Raw genomic sequence first — 14,281 nt, 5'->3', positions numbered from 1 at the left:
AACAACCCTGTATATCTTTAGGAAATGTCACACGTGTCCACTTGAGTACAGAGACTAGAATCTCTTATCATTGATTTTCTTGACAAGTAAAAAGTAGATCTAAAAACTACAGCTTTAGAAAATCTATAGGTTTTTTTCTGTGAGTTCCAGAAAGGCTGGACACTCTTAACTCAGCACAGTAAGAGTGAAGAAAATTAGTTGCAGCATTAGAATAATAGCACAGGAATAACTTATTTACTGGGAGGAAGAATTCTAGCAAGAACCAGCTATCAAATCATCCTTGTCTGTAAAGAGTGAGGACTGCAAATCTCAGGTACCTTTCACAAGGCTGTCTTCTGAAGCTGCCAGCAAAAAGTACCTCTGAGGTGCTGTTGATGTGTTGGGGGGGAAAGAAGGCACCCAATGTCCCTGGTATCAACACACCTTCATATTCAATGTTATTCTGCCTATTGTTTCATCCAATATGTTCTTAAGCTTATGCTTATACTCCAGTGTTCTGCACAGAAAAAATCTGCAGGTCAAAATCAGCAGGTCTTCCCTCATTAATACTGAGAACTGCTCATGCACAGCTTTCGTGGAAGTCAACAGGAATTTCACCGGAGCATGAAGTGACAGCAGCATATACCACTGTTATATCTACAACATCAGAAATTTTAGCTCAACAGGACAATGAGAAACTTCTCAGTTTAGGACACATGCATAGAGGCTCAACAATGGCAAAGCTCCAGTAACTCTGAACTAAAATGGCTCACACTTAATATGCCACATCAGCCACAGTAGATAAGAAGATGTGTTAAAAACGAGTAAGGGTAAATACAAGCTTTGGAACCTTTTTAGTGTTCTGGAAATATAGGTGAGGAAGTTTCTCAGGTAACAAAAATCCAAAAACATCTTGCAGAAAGTAATGCATCTTTAGAAGAATCGTGCTGGAAACAGCTAGAAGAAGCAAACCAATTTAAACTTCTGAAAAAAACCCAGATGTGGTAAATACTCCTGCAAATACTGTAGTAGAGATCTTTGAACACAACCACGTACCACCCCTTACTCCAGGTTCCCCTTTTATAGGGAAACTATATTGGACTTTACATAAATACAGTCTCTGAGCTCACTCCTCTGCCAGTACATTTAAGGCATCAACTGAATTATCAAAAATGTCTTTGGGAAAAATCTTTCCCTTTCTTTGCTCTTTTTAGCCAAAGGGGAAACCAAACATTACCAGCAAGTCCATCAAATTAGGAGGCAGCCAGACAAAGAAATATACTCTGCTGGTTTTTAGTTTAAGCACTATCGCTGGTTTGCACATAGTGTAGTGCTGAACATGCCAGATCAATAGTTATGAGCAAATAGTAAACCTTATTTACTATTGGTTTTTAATTATCAGCACAATATCCTTGAAGCTCACTTACTGTACTGCCAGTGGGTAAAACATTGCATTTTAGTATATAGATATGTAAATTGGTCTATATAGAGATTTGTAGATCTAAATATATAAAAAAATAGAATAAATAATATATAATAAATATAAATATATATAACATATATTTTGATCTACTAAAGAAAGCAATTCACAGAAGATTAAAGTAAAATATAGCTTAAAGTATACAAAGGCATACTAAATATTTTCAGTTGGTGAAGATGTAATGTTTTGCACGCATAATTTTTGATTAAGCATTGCACTTCCTTTCAGAAATCACACTTTTCCATTCTGATAAGTCAAATCCATTGTGTTTCATTGTGTCCTCTTTTTCTAGTCCAAGTGTTAACAATAACCTTTAATCACTAGAAATATACGCTTTTGACTACTGTAAATTAGACACAAATGTAAAAAAGATAGTGTAAAAAATAAATGCAGATGGAGGGAAATGGTCTCCATAAAAACTGGAGAAACTTTTCAAAGGAAACAGAGAAAATGGTTTAAGTAAGAAGCCAGCACTCCTTTTCACACATCATAAAAATGTGCAAAACAATTTTCTACAGAAAATGCCACAAATCATTACCGCAAACATACCTTATTAAGGATGATGAATTAGAGGCATGTAGATTGTGACAGCACACAAAATGAATTCTACCAAGTTTTTAGTAGAACACGTGGTAGTCTGCGTGCAGAAGGACCTGGCCTCCTCAGGCGGAGTAACCTCAAGGAAGAAGTTAAGACCGCAGGCGCTTCGCTTCAGATTAAGGAAGTGAGTAGTGGTGGGGGGCCCTGACACAGGGAGCAATGGCTTGCATCTAGTGTTCTACACTTTTCACAATCACTGGTGCACAAAGACTCTTCCTGCTTCTACTTATCAGGTCTCACAAAAATAATTAAAAATTAAAAAGGTAGGGACAGGGAGAGTGCCAAAATCGTAGTCAGTTTCATTTATGGCATAGTATGTCTGTAGAATATTTATCCTCCTGAACAGCAATAAAAAGATCTGTCATTTTTTTCCCTTTGTCATAAGGTCAGTGTCATATGATCTGACTTCTTTAGAGGGTGATTACATGTGGAGGGCTGAAGATGATTTGGAGACACGTAACAGTTGACTCAATTATATCTATGCCAATAGGGACGTACTTCATTTCTCATTTAACATGCATACTCTACAGCACTGAAAAACAGTCAGCATATTGTCCCTGCTGGTAACTCTGGAAACTGTGTATTAAGTTGAGCTTGTTGAGCCTCTACCTGTCTTTTTTTTCTCTTTATTCATTGATCTGTGCTGGTTTTGGCACAGATACAGTTGATTTTTTTTCTTTGTAAATATTACAGGGCTGTGTTTTGGATTTGTGCTCAAAACAGTGCTGATAATAAAACAATGTTTTCATTATTGATGAGCAGTGCTTACGAAGAGCCAAGGCCTTTTCTGTTCCTCACACCGCCCCACCAGCAAGCATACTGGGGATGCACAAGAAGCTGGGAGAGGACATAGCCAGGATAGGTGACCCCAGCTGACTACAGGATATTTCAGACCATGTGGAGTCATTCTCAGTATATAAAACTGGGGGAAGAAGAAGGACCACCACACAAAGCATTTACTTGAAGAAGTTGAATGTTTCCATGAGGGAAAGAATGTAATATATCCCAACACTTACTAATTAACTTTGACTCATAGTAATATGCAGAGGGACTGTCTATTCCAGGCTCCAAGGAATGTTCTCCTTCTCAAAGGCATTATTTCCTCAGTTCACCAGAGAGTATTTTTTTACAGTTTCAGATAGAAGCCAGTGGAAAGCAAGACAGCTTAAGAAGATCACTTAATTTACCCTAAAACCACTAACTAATGTACATGCCAAACCTGTGCAAAGAAGATAAACCCAGAACTTACCAGATGAAATGTAGAAAAGCCAGGGGTACTTAAGCTTCGCTGACAGGATTGTGCAAAGCCTGGTTGGAGAGTAAATTGCTTTCTTATTTCTGCAGAGGAGTGCCTTTAATTAAGCAGAGAAAAATCCTTATCATTACAATTATCCCCATACAAATTCCAAATGTCAGAGTTTAGCCAATTTAGTCTCCTGTCCCAGTGTTTAGAAAGGTATTTTGATAATGGTCTAGACTCCTCTTGGTTTGTAGTTGATGCAAATCTCATAAAATATTTGCAGTCCTATATAACTAAGATTCTGACACTTTTCCAACAGATTTTTATCATTATATTGCAGCCCTCACAACTGGGAAAGGCTATGTGAGAAAGCACAACCTTGGCCTTAAGTGAAGTATGACTGCAACCTTCAAAGCAATACTTGCAGATTTACTTTTGCAAAGCAAAAATACAGGATAATAAAGCAGAGAAAGAAAACTGAACATCACATAAGCAAATATTTTAATTGATCAAGAGATAAAAACAAGACAGGACCACTCACTGAACAATGTAAACCCAGACTTACACTACTAATGCAGTTTGCTGTGAAAATCCCAAGACAAACCGAAGAAGGAAATGAAAAATCTGCCTATACTGTATCAACTGAACATTTGATTGAGGAAAAAACTTAAGTGCTAATTAACTGATTTCTATGGGAGCAGAAAGAGCTCAGTACTGAATTATTCAGAAATCTCAGGGTGATAATAATGTATCCAGTCTGAAAATACAGCAAAGTAGCTTTGTCCTTTTTCATGGAAATTAATCAACTAATGCTTAATATGATTTAGAATAATCAGTTTAAGAATAATCAGCCATAAAATGGTAACAAAACATCTACACTGTATTTCACCGTAAGTTTTCAGGACAAGACTTTTAAAACAAGATTCCAAGCAGCTTCCAAGTAAAAATAATAGCCTGCAGCCCACCAGAGCAGTCAAATGGGAAACTGGACAATACAGAGGTAAGAAAACACTCCCTTCCATATAAGACTATTTCAACTCCAGCAAGCATTAATAGGCATCTTAGAATTACCAAATGCCACAGGACAGTTTTGCCTGTAGGTCTGCACCTTTTCTCCTCTGTGGCCGCTTGATTCCTATGACTACTGCACCTATTTTGTGACACTTACTACTGCTTAATAAACATGACAAAAACCTAAATTTCACTTAATACATTTCTGCTCCTGTTAAGCAACAGGCACCTGACAGAAGATATTGGAAGTATTAGAGGTATTAGGACTGATTTAGAAAATACAAAAGCTGCATAAATGAGAGTGGTTCCTTTTAGGTCAAAAGGCCATGCCAGGTGTGAGTGTGACGCTGTTCCTATCTGACAGTGGCAGAAAATGCCAGAATTAGAGAGAAAGTAAAGAGATCCATTTGGAAAAGGATTTTTTACTCATCAGTCGTATTCCAAGAATCAAAAATGAGATCTTTTAAAGGTTATTCAATGATTACATAAGTAAGAAGCCATGTAGGGAAAATGACGAAGTCTTTGCATTCCTGAAATTATCTTTGACCTATTTAACAAAGAAAGGCTGCTTGTATATCAGGGTTATTGTTACTCAATTTCCCATTGCAAATCATCTCTGATAATGAATGCATGTACAAAACTCAAATTATTCAAAATTATTATTTTACTGCAAACTGAGTCAGTTTCTACCCTGTGCAGAAGTATCTGTTACTGATGGAAATAGCAGACATAGCAGCAGATGTAAAAACTGTGTTGCAGTCTATTGCAGAAGTTGCTGCTGTAAACAATGATATAAGACATCTTTAAATTACCTCCAATATGGGGTCATCATATGCTTCAAAGAAGAAATTGTATGAAATTTCAATATGAAAGAAGAAGCACACATATGGATGAAGGGCCAAATTTGTTCTGGTAAAAGCCTGGGCAAACTCAGCTAATTGAGAGCAAATATAGTTCTGAAGAGCACTGACATCAGTTCCAGTGTCTCACCAGTAGAAAGAACCTGCAAACTAAACCAGTTCAATGGATGACAACTATGTAATCTGTAATGGCGACTTTCAGACAAGAACAGTTCAGCTGACTGACTTCATGGTTTTGCTATGACTGAAGGAAGAAAGCACAGTAAGAATGACAGAAGACAGCAAAATTTGTTTGAACCATCTCACAAATTACTGCCTAGATCTGCTAGGATTAGCTAAAGGAAAGTCCCAACTGCTAAAAGACACTAAACCAAAAGCACAAGTTAACCACACCAACAGGGAGGAAAGGTGGGTGTAACAGTTAGAGATCAGCATGGAAACTTTTGAAAACTTGAGAACTAAGGTGGAAACAGAGGTCCTTCTAGACAGCTCTTTGATAATGCCAGAATAGCTGTTGTCTGTGACATGCCTTTTTGCCATTCTAACAGCTGCCTTGCGCACTGTTGGTGTACTTCCAGGAAAATGGTAGCTCATTTAGTGCATGTCATGTCTTAGCTTTCAGTCCATCTGCAGTCCATCCATGCAGTCCATCCATGCCTGGCTATACTTTCACCCTCCCTGTCTGTACAACCGGCCTATCTGATTCTGAGGAGATCTTTACAGTCATCCTTGGCTGCAACAATGGTCTATCTATATGCTAAAAAAGAAGGAAAGAAGGCAAATGGTTAAGGATAAATGCAAAGCAGTCAGTGAAAAATCTGAGAAAAAATTCAGTGGTTTCCATTCAGTTGAAGCAAAGGGACCATGAAATTGCACTTAACATTAAAATGTACATCACATTAGACATGCCTGTTTATTAATAGTCTGATGACGAAGTGTATGGTGGGCAACTAGAAAATGTGGACTGAAGTAATGCTGGTCCAAAAAGTTTGACAATTTTTGGTATGTTATTGGCAATTATTAGGAGATGATGAACAGCCAATATGGATTATCAAAGGGCAGTCATGTAAAACCAATCTAATGATTTTCTGTGGGAAAAAGGCTGTTCCTCAGGGCTCTGTCTGGGGACTGGTCCTCTTCCATATCTTCATCAATGACATCAACAGTGACATCGAGTGCACCCTCAGCAGGTTTGCTGATGACACAAAGCTGAGCAGCGCAGTTGACACAACAGAAGAAGGGGATGCCATCCAGAGGGACCTGGACAAGCCTGAGAAGTGGGTCCGTGAGAATCTCATGAGGTTCAACAAGTCCAAGCACAAAGCGCTGCACCTGGGCCAGGGCAGTCCCAGATATGAGTACAGACCGGGAGAAGAACTCATTGGAAGCAGCCCTGTGGAGAAGAGCTGGGGAGTTCTCCTGGACGAAAAGCTGGACATGACTGAGCAGTGTGTGCTCACAGCATACCAAGTCAACTGCATCCTCGGCTGCATTCCAAAGAACTGTGGCCAGTAGGTTGAGGGAGGGGGATTTTGCCTCTCTACTCTGCCCTTCTGCAACCTGCCTGGGGTACTGAGTCCAGGTGTGGGGTCCTCAGCACAAGGAAAACATGGACCTGTTGTAGCAGGTCCAAAGGAGAGTCATGAAGATGATCAGAGGACTGCAGGTCCTCTCCTACAAAGACAAGCTGAGAGACTTGGGGTTGCTCAGCCTGGAGAAGTCTCTGGGGAGACCTCATCACAGCCTTTTACTACCTTGATGGAACATGTCAAGAAAAGGGAGTGCGACTTTTTCTACAGGCAAATAGTGATAGGACAAAGAGGCAACAGTTGCAAGCTGACAGAGGAGAGATTTAGATTAGATGTTAGGATGAAATTCTTTACACAGAAGGTGGTGAGGTACTGAAACAGGTTGCCCAGAGGAGTCGTGGATGTCCCAACCTTGAAAGTGTTCAAGGACACACGAGATGGAGCTTTGAGCAACCTGGCCTAGTGAAAGGTGTCCCTGCCCATGAAGGGGAAGGTTGGATCTAGATGACCTAAATTTAAGGTACTTTCTGACCCAAACCATTCTGTAATTCTAAGCAGCCATCTGGTGACTGCATAGTGACAAGAGCCCATTGGCGATATCCCTGAACTACCTGGAGAACAGCATCTGAGCAACTACAACCCTTTCGAAGACCATCAATGGGACTCACCAGCGTTAACAGCTCTACTGATCACTTATATTGATAGCCGTTCCTTTTCACTAGCTGAAAATAAAAAGGTGTGGATTTGGTGAAGACCTTTCCACAAAGGTCACTGCTGAATTCACAGTTTGTCAACATCACATGCATGCAGAAGGATAGTGTAAACCTGTAGAAAGACAGCAGATGAGAGAAAACTAAAGATTTTCTGGATTTTAGGTCTTTGGCTGAACCACAGTGTTGGAGCAAAATAACATAAATTGGAACTTGTTGTTCCACTCTGTGATGTCTTGGCCCCTGAATGATGATGACATACTTCTCTGGTGCAATTCTTGAAAAAGCTGGAACTCACCAGACTTCCTGATCCACCCAGACAGGACTGGAGAGTAGCCAAATAAAAACAACCAACCAAAACAAAACCCAGACCCCAAACTGGTGCTGCTCAATCTCAACTTCACCAGTGTCTGTCCCATAGGTAGACATAAACCTCCAGCAATTGCTAGCAATTGCTCAGCAAACAGCTGAGACACAGTCTTAGTGTTTCACAAATACTCTCCAATGCAAAGCATACAGTTTGCATAAGATATTAAAACAACAGTGTAACCAAAGTAACAGACTACACCTGGAGGTTCTTAAAATTAAATTCATCTTGTAGGTCAAATGCTGAAATGTTTCTCAGGGCAGAGCTCATTGAAGGATCATGAGCTTGGAGATTTGGGTTATTAGTTGGGCCAAGATGAGGTATCAGAAAAGGAAGATAAAACAGCCATTTCTTTTCTCCTTCTAACATAGGTTAGATCTGTGGCTGAACACTGCTGGTTCTATAATTAAAATTATATGAATGCTCATAACGCATAAAGCAGGTTCTGCAGTTTCATTGTAAATTCTGCTCAATGACATAGATCTTTGAAATATGTAATTTAGAAGCAGGCACAATGGGTATTTTGTTAATGTGTATATAATATGAAAATTTAAACAGAGAACAACAACTTAAAAATGAAAGAGAAAGAGAACAGCTTTAAAGATCACCTATTAACTGAAAATCAGAAACTTCATAATAAAAAACCTAATTTTAAAAGTATGTTTTACATGCCTACTGAATGAAGTTCTCCAAAGTTACTTACTATTAGAGGGGAGGAAGAAAGAGTAATCCTTAACAACCTTACAATGCCTTCCAGCAGATTGAATTTGTCTTCTGCAAGAGTTGCATATGCAATTAGACAGCAAGGAAAGATGAAAGTAAGTACATAAATAAAAAGAGAGTACAAGAACTATCCCCAAAGACAGAAACATTCACACTTAAAGGTACACAGACGGCAGACTCATAAAAAAATACTAAAAACTTTTACTTAACAGGTAAAATATACAGTCTTAGTTACATCTGACACTGACAAAGAAAATTCACAAATTTCTCTTTTCTGAGCCTAAGATGAAACTCCTCTAGCTACAAAGGAAAACAAGCACCTAAAAAGCTCTAGAAGAGAAAAATGTAACAATTACCTACCACTCTCCTTCACTCCCACACACAAGCACACACGAAGTTTTGGGCAATGATCCAGATCGTGAACTAGCAAATATGGGAATCTCGCTTAGATCTCCTGTTCTAACTGCCAGTGGAACTGCCTGTTTTTCTTCTAAGTTTCTAATTAGTCCTTAAGGCACCAGAGCTCCACTTTGTTAGTCACTGTTTACAGCAGTGGTCGATCTGAACTGCTGCCGTTTCCTTGTTGGCTCAGGTAGGCTGTACACCCTCTGGCACACGCCCACTTTGGGGTCTGCCACATTAAGACTCTGTATCAGCTAAAGCAATAAAGATCCTATGAAAGATGGTTGAAATTTAACAATTTTCTTACAAGGGATGGAGTGGGAACAAAGAAAAAAAATCTAGAAGAGGAAATCGTTGACTTCATTATGCTGTCAGCTTTACAAAGTAAAATGCGCAAGACCTCAATTTTTATTTTTTTCCCAGGTCATGTATGTTATTTATTCAGTGAAGATTTTTCTCTGCTTTTCTGTTTTGCTGTTTCTCCTTCAGGAAGAGACATGAGCACCAATAAAAATTAATTTTCTAATCCTGGCCATGCAAAGAAACCAAAAATTTATGATTTGGTCCTGATGAACAATACTTTTATACAGTTTTTAATCGGTGTATGGATAATATGGAATACCTATGATATAACATTCGAGAAGACAATGTGTATGCATTGTTGACTGGTTGGCTCTTGCAATGAAAGTGGTTTTAGGTGTGAGATTTTATATGATAGTTTAGTGGTACCTCCTGGAAAGCAGAAAGTATAAATCAATTTCATCTGTCACCGTATTATAGACTTAGACTAGTCATGATAGTTTATACATGCCATAGAAAATTTGTAATTAATATCTCATTTGACGCTAATTAATTATGCTAACAGAAGACAAATATGTGTGTATACATCAGAATTATTTTGTTGTACCCGTTGCCTTAAAATATACCAGCACACAGCAATATATACCCAAAGCTTTCATTCTGAATGGATTAACCTCAGTTTATCTAAGGACAATTTTCTGTGTTTGGCTCATAACACTCTCTGCTTGAAGTACTAAAGCTCACATTGGTGCCTTATTATTTTCTTTCATCTGAGATGTCTGAAGAAATGCTTTTTAACAAATGTGCCCCAGTACTTAGGGCATAGCTTTTTTTTTTTTTTTTTTTTTTTTTTTTTTTTTTTTGGTGCTACACTGTTTAAAAGTTTTCCAAAAGTTACATTCTCTACAATAACAATGATAATGGCAATTTCAAAACCATTAATGATTGTATGTGCCACCCTCCCTTTAAACTGTGATTTGAAAGTAATAGAATAATGTTAGTTTACTCTTTTAGGTTTTTGTTTTGTCTGCACTGTTCAACCAATTCACAACAGTGATTATGAAATAAGTGCAAGGACTTACATCCCAGCTCGTGTATTATCTGAGCATCCAAAAGGCTTCACCAAGAAAATGCTACTGTAATACTGATAATTTTGCTAAACCTGTAGCAAGTTTAATAGTTCTTGTGCTTTGTTCACTTTTTTACTAAGAAACAATTATTGATACTAAGTGGAAAAAGTCAGACATTAATAACAATAATAAATAATATTATAATAAAGACCATGTACATTTTATTTGAGGGAAATTTTTCTTTTTGCTCCTATAAGGCAGGTTTTATTTTTTTTATCAAGGTCAAGGTTGGTATTTTTATCAACCAGCAAAAAATGTGGCTGTCAACTTCAAATAAATTCATAATATATTCACAAAAGGGTCTTTAATACTGAGTACATGAAAAGCCAGAGAAGGAGATAAGGACAAATGGGACCGAACTGGATAATATGTGTTACTATATTGGCCCCTCATTTCCTAAGAACACAGATTTGTGGAGCTTCACTGTGACTTTTCTGCTATGGAAAAACATGAGAATTTTTTTTTTTTCAGTCACGTCTTAAAACAAATTTTTTTTCTTTAGAGCTAAGTTGCACTACAAAAAGTAGGATCACATACTAGGACAATAAGCCCCCCAAAAAATAGGCCAAATTTCAAGCACATGAGGAGGCCCTGCTATTTGCAGAACAGGGAATTTTGATTCAACTTCAGCAGGAGCCAAAGCAGTATCTAAGATATATTTGAAAGCTGGATCTTTCACTCACGCTCTTAAAAATAAGAATGTTCACATAATGTGGCATATATTAAAAACTATTGTTAAAAGTAATATATTTTTGTATCTTCTGGTTGTCCTTGCATGTACAAATTTCATTATTACATCATTACACTCTCACAAACATATATGGATTATGCAAGACATTTTGTATTGTAAGTTACAAAATAAAATACCTGGAAAATTTCAAGCTTGGAGAAACGTTACATTTTACTCCATGTTCTAAATATGAGGTCTTGATACTATTAACTTTGTAAGGCTCAGATCAAGTGACAACTGAAATAATATATGCTCTTACCTAATCCAGCTTACTTGACTTTAGGGAAAAATACTAATACTGAGTCCAGGTGTGCTGACTCTCTTATAAAAGATCTCCGTTACAACCAAAGCTCAGAAAGCTGTGATTCATCATGTGCAAGTATAATTCTACAAAACTCATGAGCAAAGGTATTCGGGACTTTTTGAATGAACTTGGCCCAAGAGCTGGTTAGGCCTGGGCCAATTTTCTGTAACTGCATTTCTGATGGCAAACACTTAGTGTAATTGTTTTATCAGATAAGCACATTCACGGACTACATTTTTCCTACTGCTACAGACAATGGTAAAGTCTGGTATGGGTTTCTCAAATCAAATTTTAAAAAAAAGTCAAGTCAGAATAGAAAAAAGGACAACTATACAGACTTGTGCTCATGAACTGTAATTTTTAATGACCATAAAACCTGAAAATGGCAGAAGGTATAAAATACAACATTAAATATTTCTTTCTTGCTGATTTTCACTTCGTGTTTGAAAATGAAAACTGTTTGGAACAATGAATAAGAAATATTCATACATAGGACCTGGTGGACATAAACATGTTTCTTATTTGCATCTACATTTTCCTTTGGTAAGCCTAGCCTTTCCTTGACTATACAAAAAAAAAAGAATCTCATCATAAATTGCAGCCTAGGCTTCACCATGCACATAGATGTCTGAAGTCTAGAGGGACATAAGATCTTAAAAAATTATTTTAAAATGCTTTTCCGAGCTTTTCTGCTCAGAGTTTGAAGTCTATTTCAAGGCCAGCAGCCATCTTCCAGAGAAAAAGCAAATATCTCATTACTCATGTAACAGAGATTATTACACCTGAGTTCAGTGATTGCACAGATATGTAAGTGCTGTATAATACTAGTCTTAAACAACTGTAATAGAAGATAGATGGTTATATTTTAAACCCTTTTTGAGTATGCAGTCTGAGTTAGAGAGCTTCCTAGCTGTAAATAACATCTGTCTCAACTGTAACAACAGTATTCTGCTCGCATGACCAACTGTTCTCTAAAGACACGGTTTCTACAGCTGCCTACCAGCTGATAAAGTGTACACTTGTATTATGGGGCCTATCTTTCCCGCATTTGTAATTTTTCACAGAGATATGGTTGGGTGGCAACCTCCTATTTAAGTGGCTACTATCACCTTGATTGTATGGCAGGCAGACCACTGCAGAAAGGGTAATCAATAACAACCAAAAGTAAGTCACTGTGAATAACCAAAGGCACCAGTACCCTCTGAAAAGTAGTTAAGAGGGCACTTTCTTGCTATTTCTTCTCTACTTCCGAAAAGTTAAAAATATTTTAGGCACAAAATGTTGCAATTTTTTCAGAGTATGCCAGAGGAAAGAGCTTTTACTCTTTGTGATGGACACTATGATGCCAAATGCAGTAAAAGCATCATACTGAATAACCTCACCTTTGAAAAATGAGGAGATACAGGAATCTCTAACAAAAATATCAACTAATACCCTATGGCACAATCTAGACATATGATGTTGCTTTCTTCTTCAGCTTATTCCTGTAACTCATTTACAAGCCACTTCTGGTACAGGAGGAAGCAATATTCACACAGTTCCCTGTCAGAATTAGACACATCTTAAGGGCATGCATACAGCTTTGGACAGACAAACATGACTTTGCACATTGTTTGCTTTCCTTTTTATTATTTTTGTGCTTGAATAAAACATGATGGCTTGCAATCCAAGCCTAGTCCATAACGAAAGCTGTAGCAGCGTTTCTCCTTTCATGCAGTTGTCTGTCTTTGGCTTCCAGATACATTCTAGCTCATATGGTCTACAGCACAGCTTACTCCCAGGTACCATTCAACAGGCTGTGTAAATGCAGACAGGCTTTGATATAGCTGATCTTAAATGCAGTAATTACCAAAGCCAGAATGTGAGATGCAAATCAGCTGATATTGGTTTGAATTATACACAGTGACCAGCCAAAGAGTATACTGCCTAAGTTTGTCGTTTGCTCAAATGTGGTTGTAAAACTTTTTAGAAGTACTGCACTGACATAGATTTAATCCAAATTTGACTGCTCTCTGGAAACACCTTAGCAAAGGCAAATGAATTGTCTTTAGCGTAGACAAAAAGATAACTTCTCAGGGATTAGGAAGTTACCTCTATCAATTTAGAGCTATTTACAATAGACTGGATCCATCCCTATCCTTTAATATTCTTGACTTTGTGGTAGATTTAGAAGATCACTATTCTTGCAGTTTACATCTCTCCCTTGGAGTGGAGGAGTATCTGTAAAACTGTCCCAGAAGATGAGACACAGGATAACATACCTAGGGAAAGAGACATCTGAGGATTTTAATAGCTATTTAGCCATTCACATGCTGTGAGCACTTGTAATTGATACAGCAGGAATGAAACCGTCTTATCTTTTCTGCTCCCTCAAACTGCTTTCATTTCAAACAGTGGGCAGGTGTGAAGTAAAACATCTGTGTGCAGAAGCTGCTGTGGGGACTGGTCTTCATGAGTAGCATATGAAGTTGCAGAGCACCCTGTCTTCTCTCTCTTCTCTTCACCTACATTAGAGCCATGTACAGTCTATTCCTTATGCTAAATACAAATCCAGAAGACACCAAGACAATGATGCCACAACAAGCTAGGAGATAACAGCTTGGAGTAAAGAGATGAGGTTCTTCATCTGTTTAAAGTAATAATGTCTAAAGCTGTGAAGTATGAGCTGGATGAGCAGACAGTGAGTTGGACTGAAAACTTCCAGAACAGTTGGTGATGATCAGTGGAAAGAAGTCTAGCTGGAGGCTATGAAGCAGCAGTAAAACTCAGGGGTCAGTACTGGATCCAATCCTGATTAACATCTTTGTTAACAATCTGGATGACAGGGCAGAGTGTACCCTCAGCAAGTTTACTGATGACACAGAAGTGGGAGGAGAGTGAAGCATGACCCTCTTCATGCACCAGAGTGTCATGATG

The 14,281-nt window shown here is 38.0% G+C and overlaps 1 protein-coding gene across 4 annotated transcripts in view; it reads right to left on the bottom strand.

Moving 5' to 3' along the window:
• Nucleotides 1-14,281, bottom strand: part of DOCK8 (dedicator of cytokinesis 8) — a 90,066-nt gene that overhangs the window by 68,538 nt on the left and 7,247 nt on the right. For 2 of the 4 annotated variants that reach the window (XM_069001483.1, XM_069001484.1), the window contains exon 2: nt 3,309-3,411. In XM_069001483.1, coding sequence (XP_068857584.1) covers nt 3,309-3,411 — 103 coding nt within the window. Of the gene's footprint in view, nt 1-2,008; nt 2,087-3,308; nt 3,412-8,859; nt 8,907-14,281 lie in introns of those variants that run through there. The other 2 variants (XM_069001485.1, XM_069001486.1) reach the window with 2 other exon arrangements.

The sequence above is a fragment of the Aphelocoma coerulescens genome (assembly GCF_041296385.1).
Source record: "Aphelocoma coerulescens isolate FSJ_1873_10779 chromosome Z unlocalized genomic scaffold, UR_Acoe_1.0 ChrZ, whole genome shotgun sequence".
In the NCBI taxonomy this organism is placed as follows: Eukaryota; Metazoa; Chordata; class Aves; order Passeriformes; family Corvidae; genus Aphelocoma; species Aphelocoma coerulescens.
The sequence above is the reverse complement of the archived record's forward strand: the minus strand, read 5'-3'. Positions and strand labels throughout refer to the sequence as shown.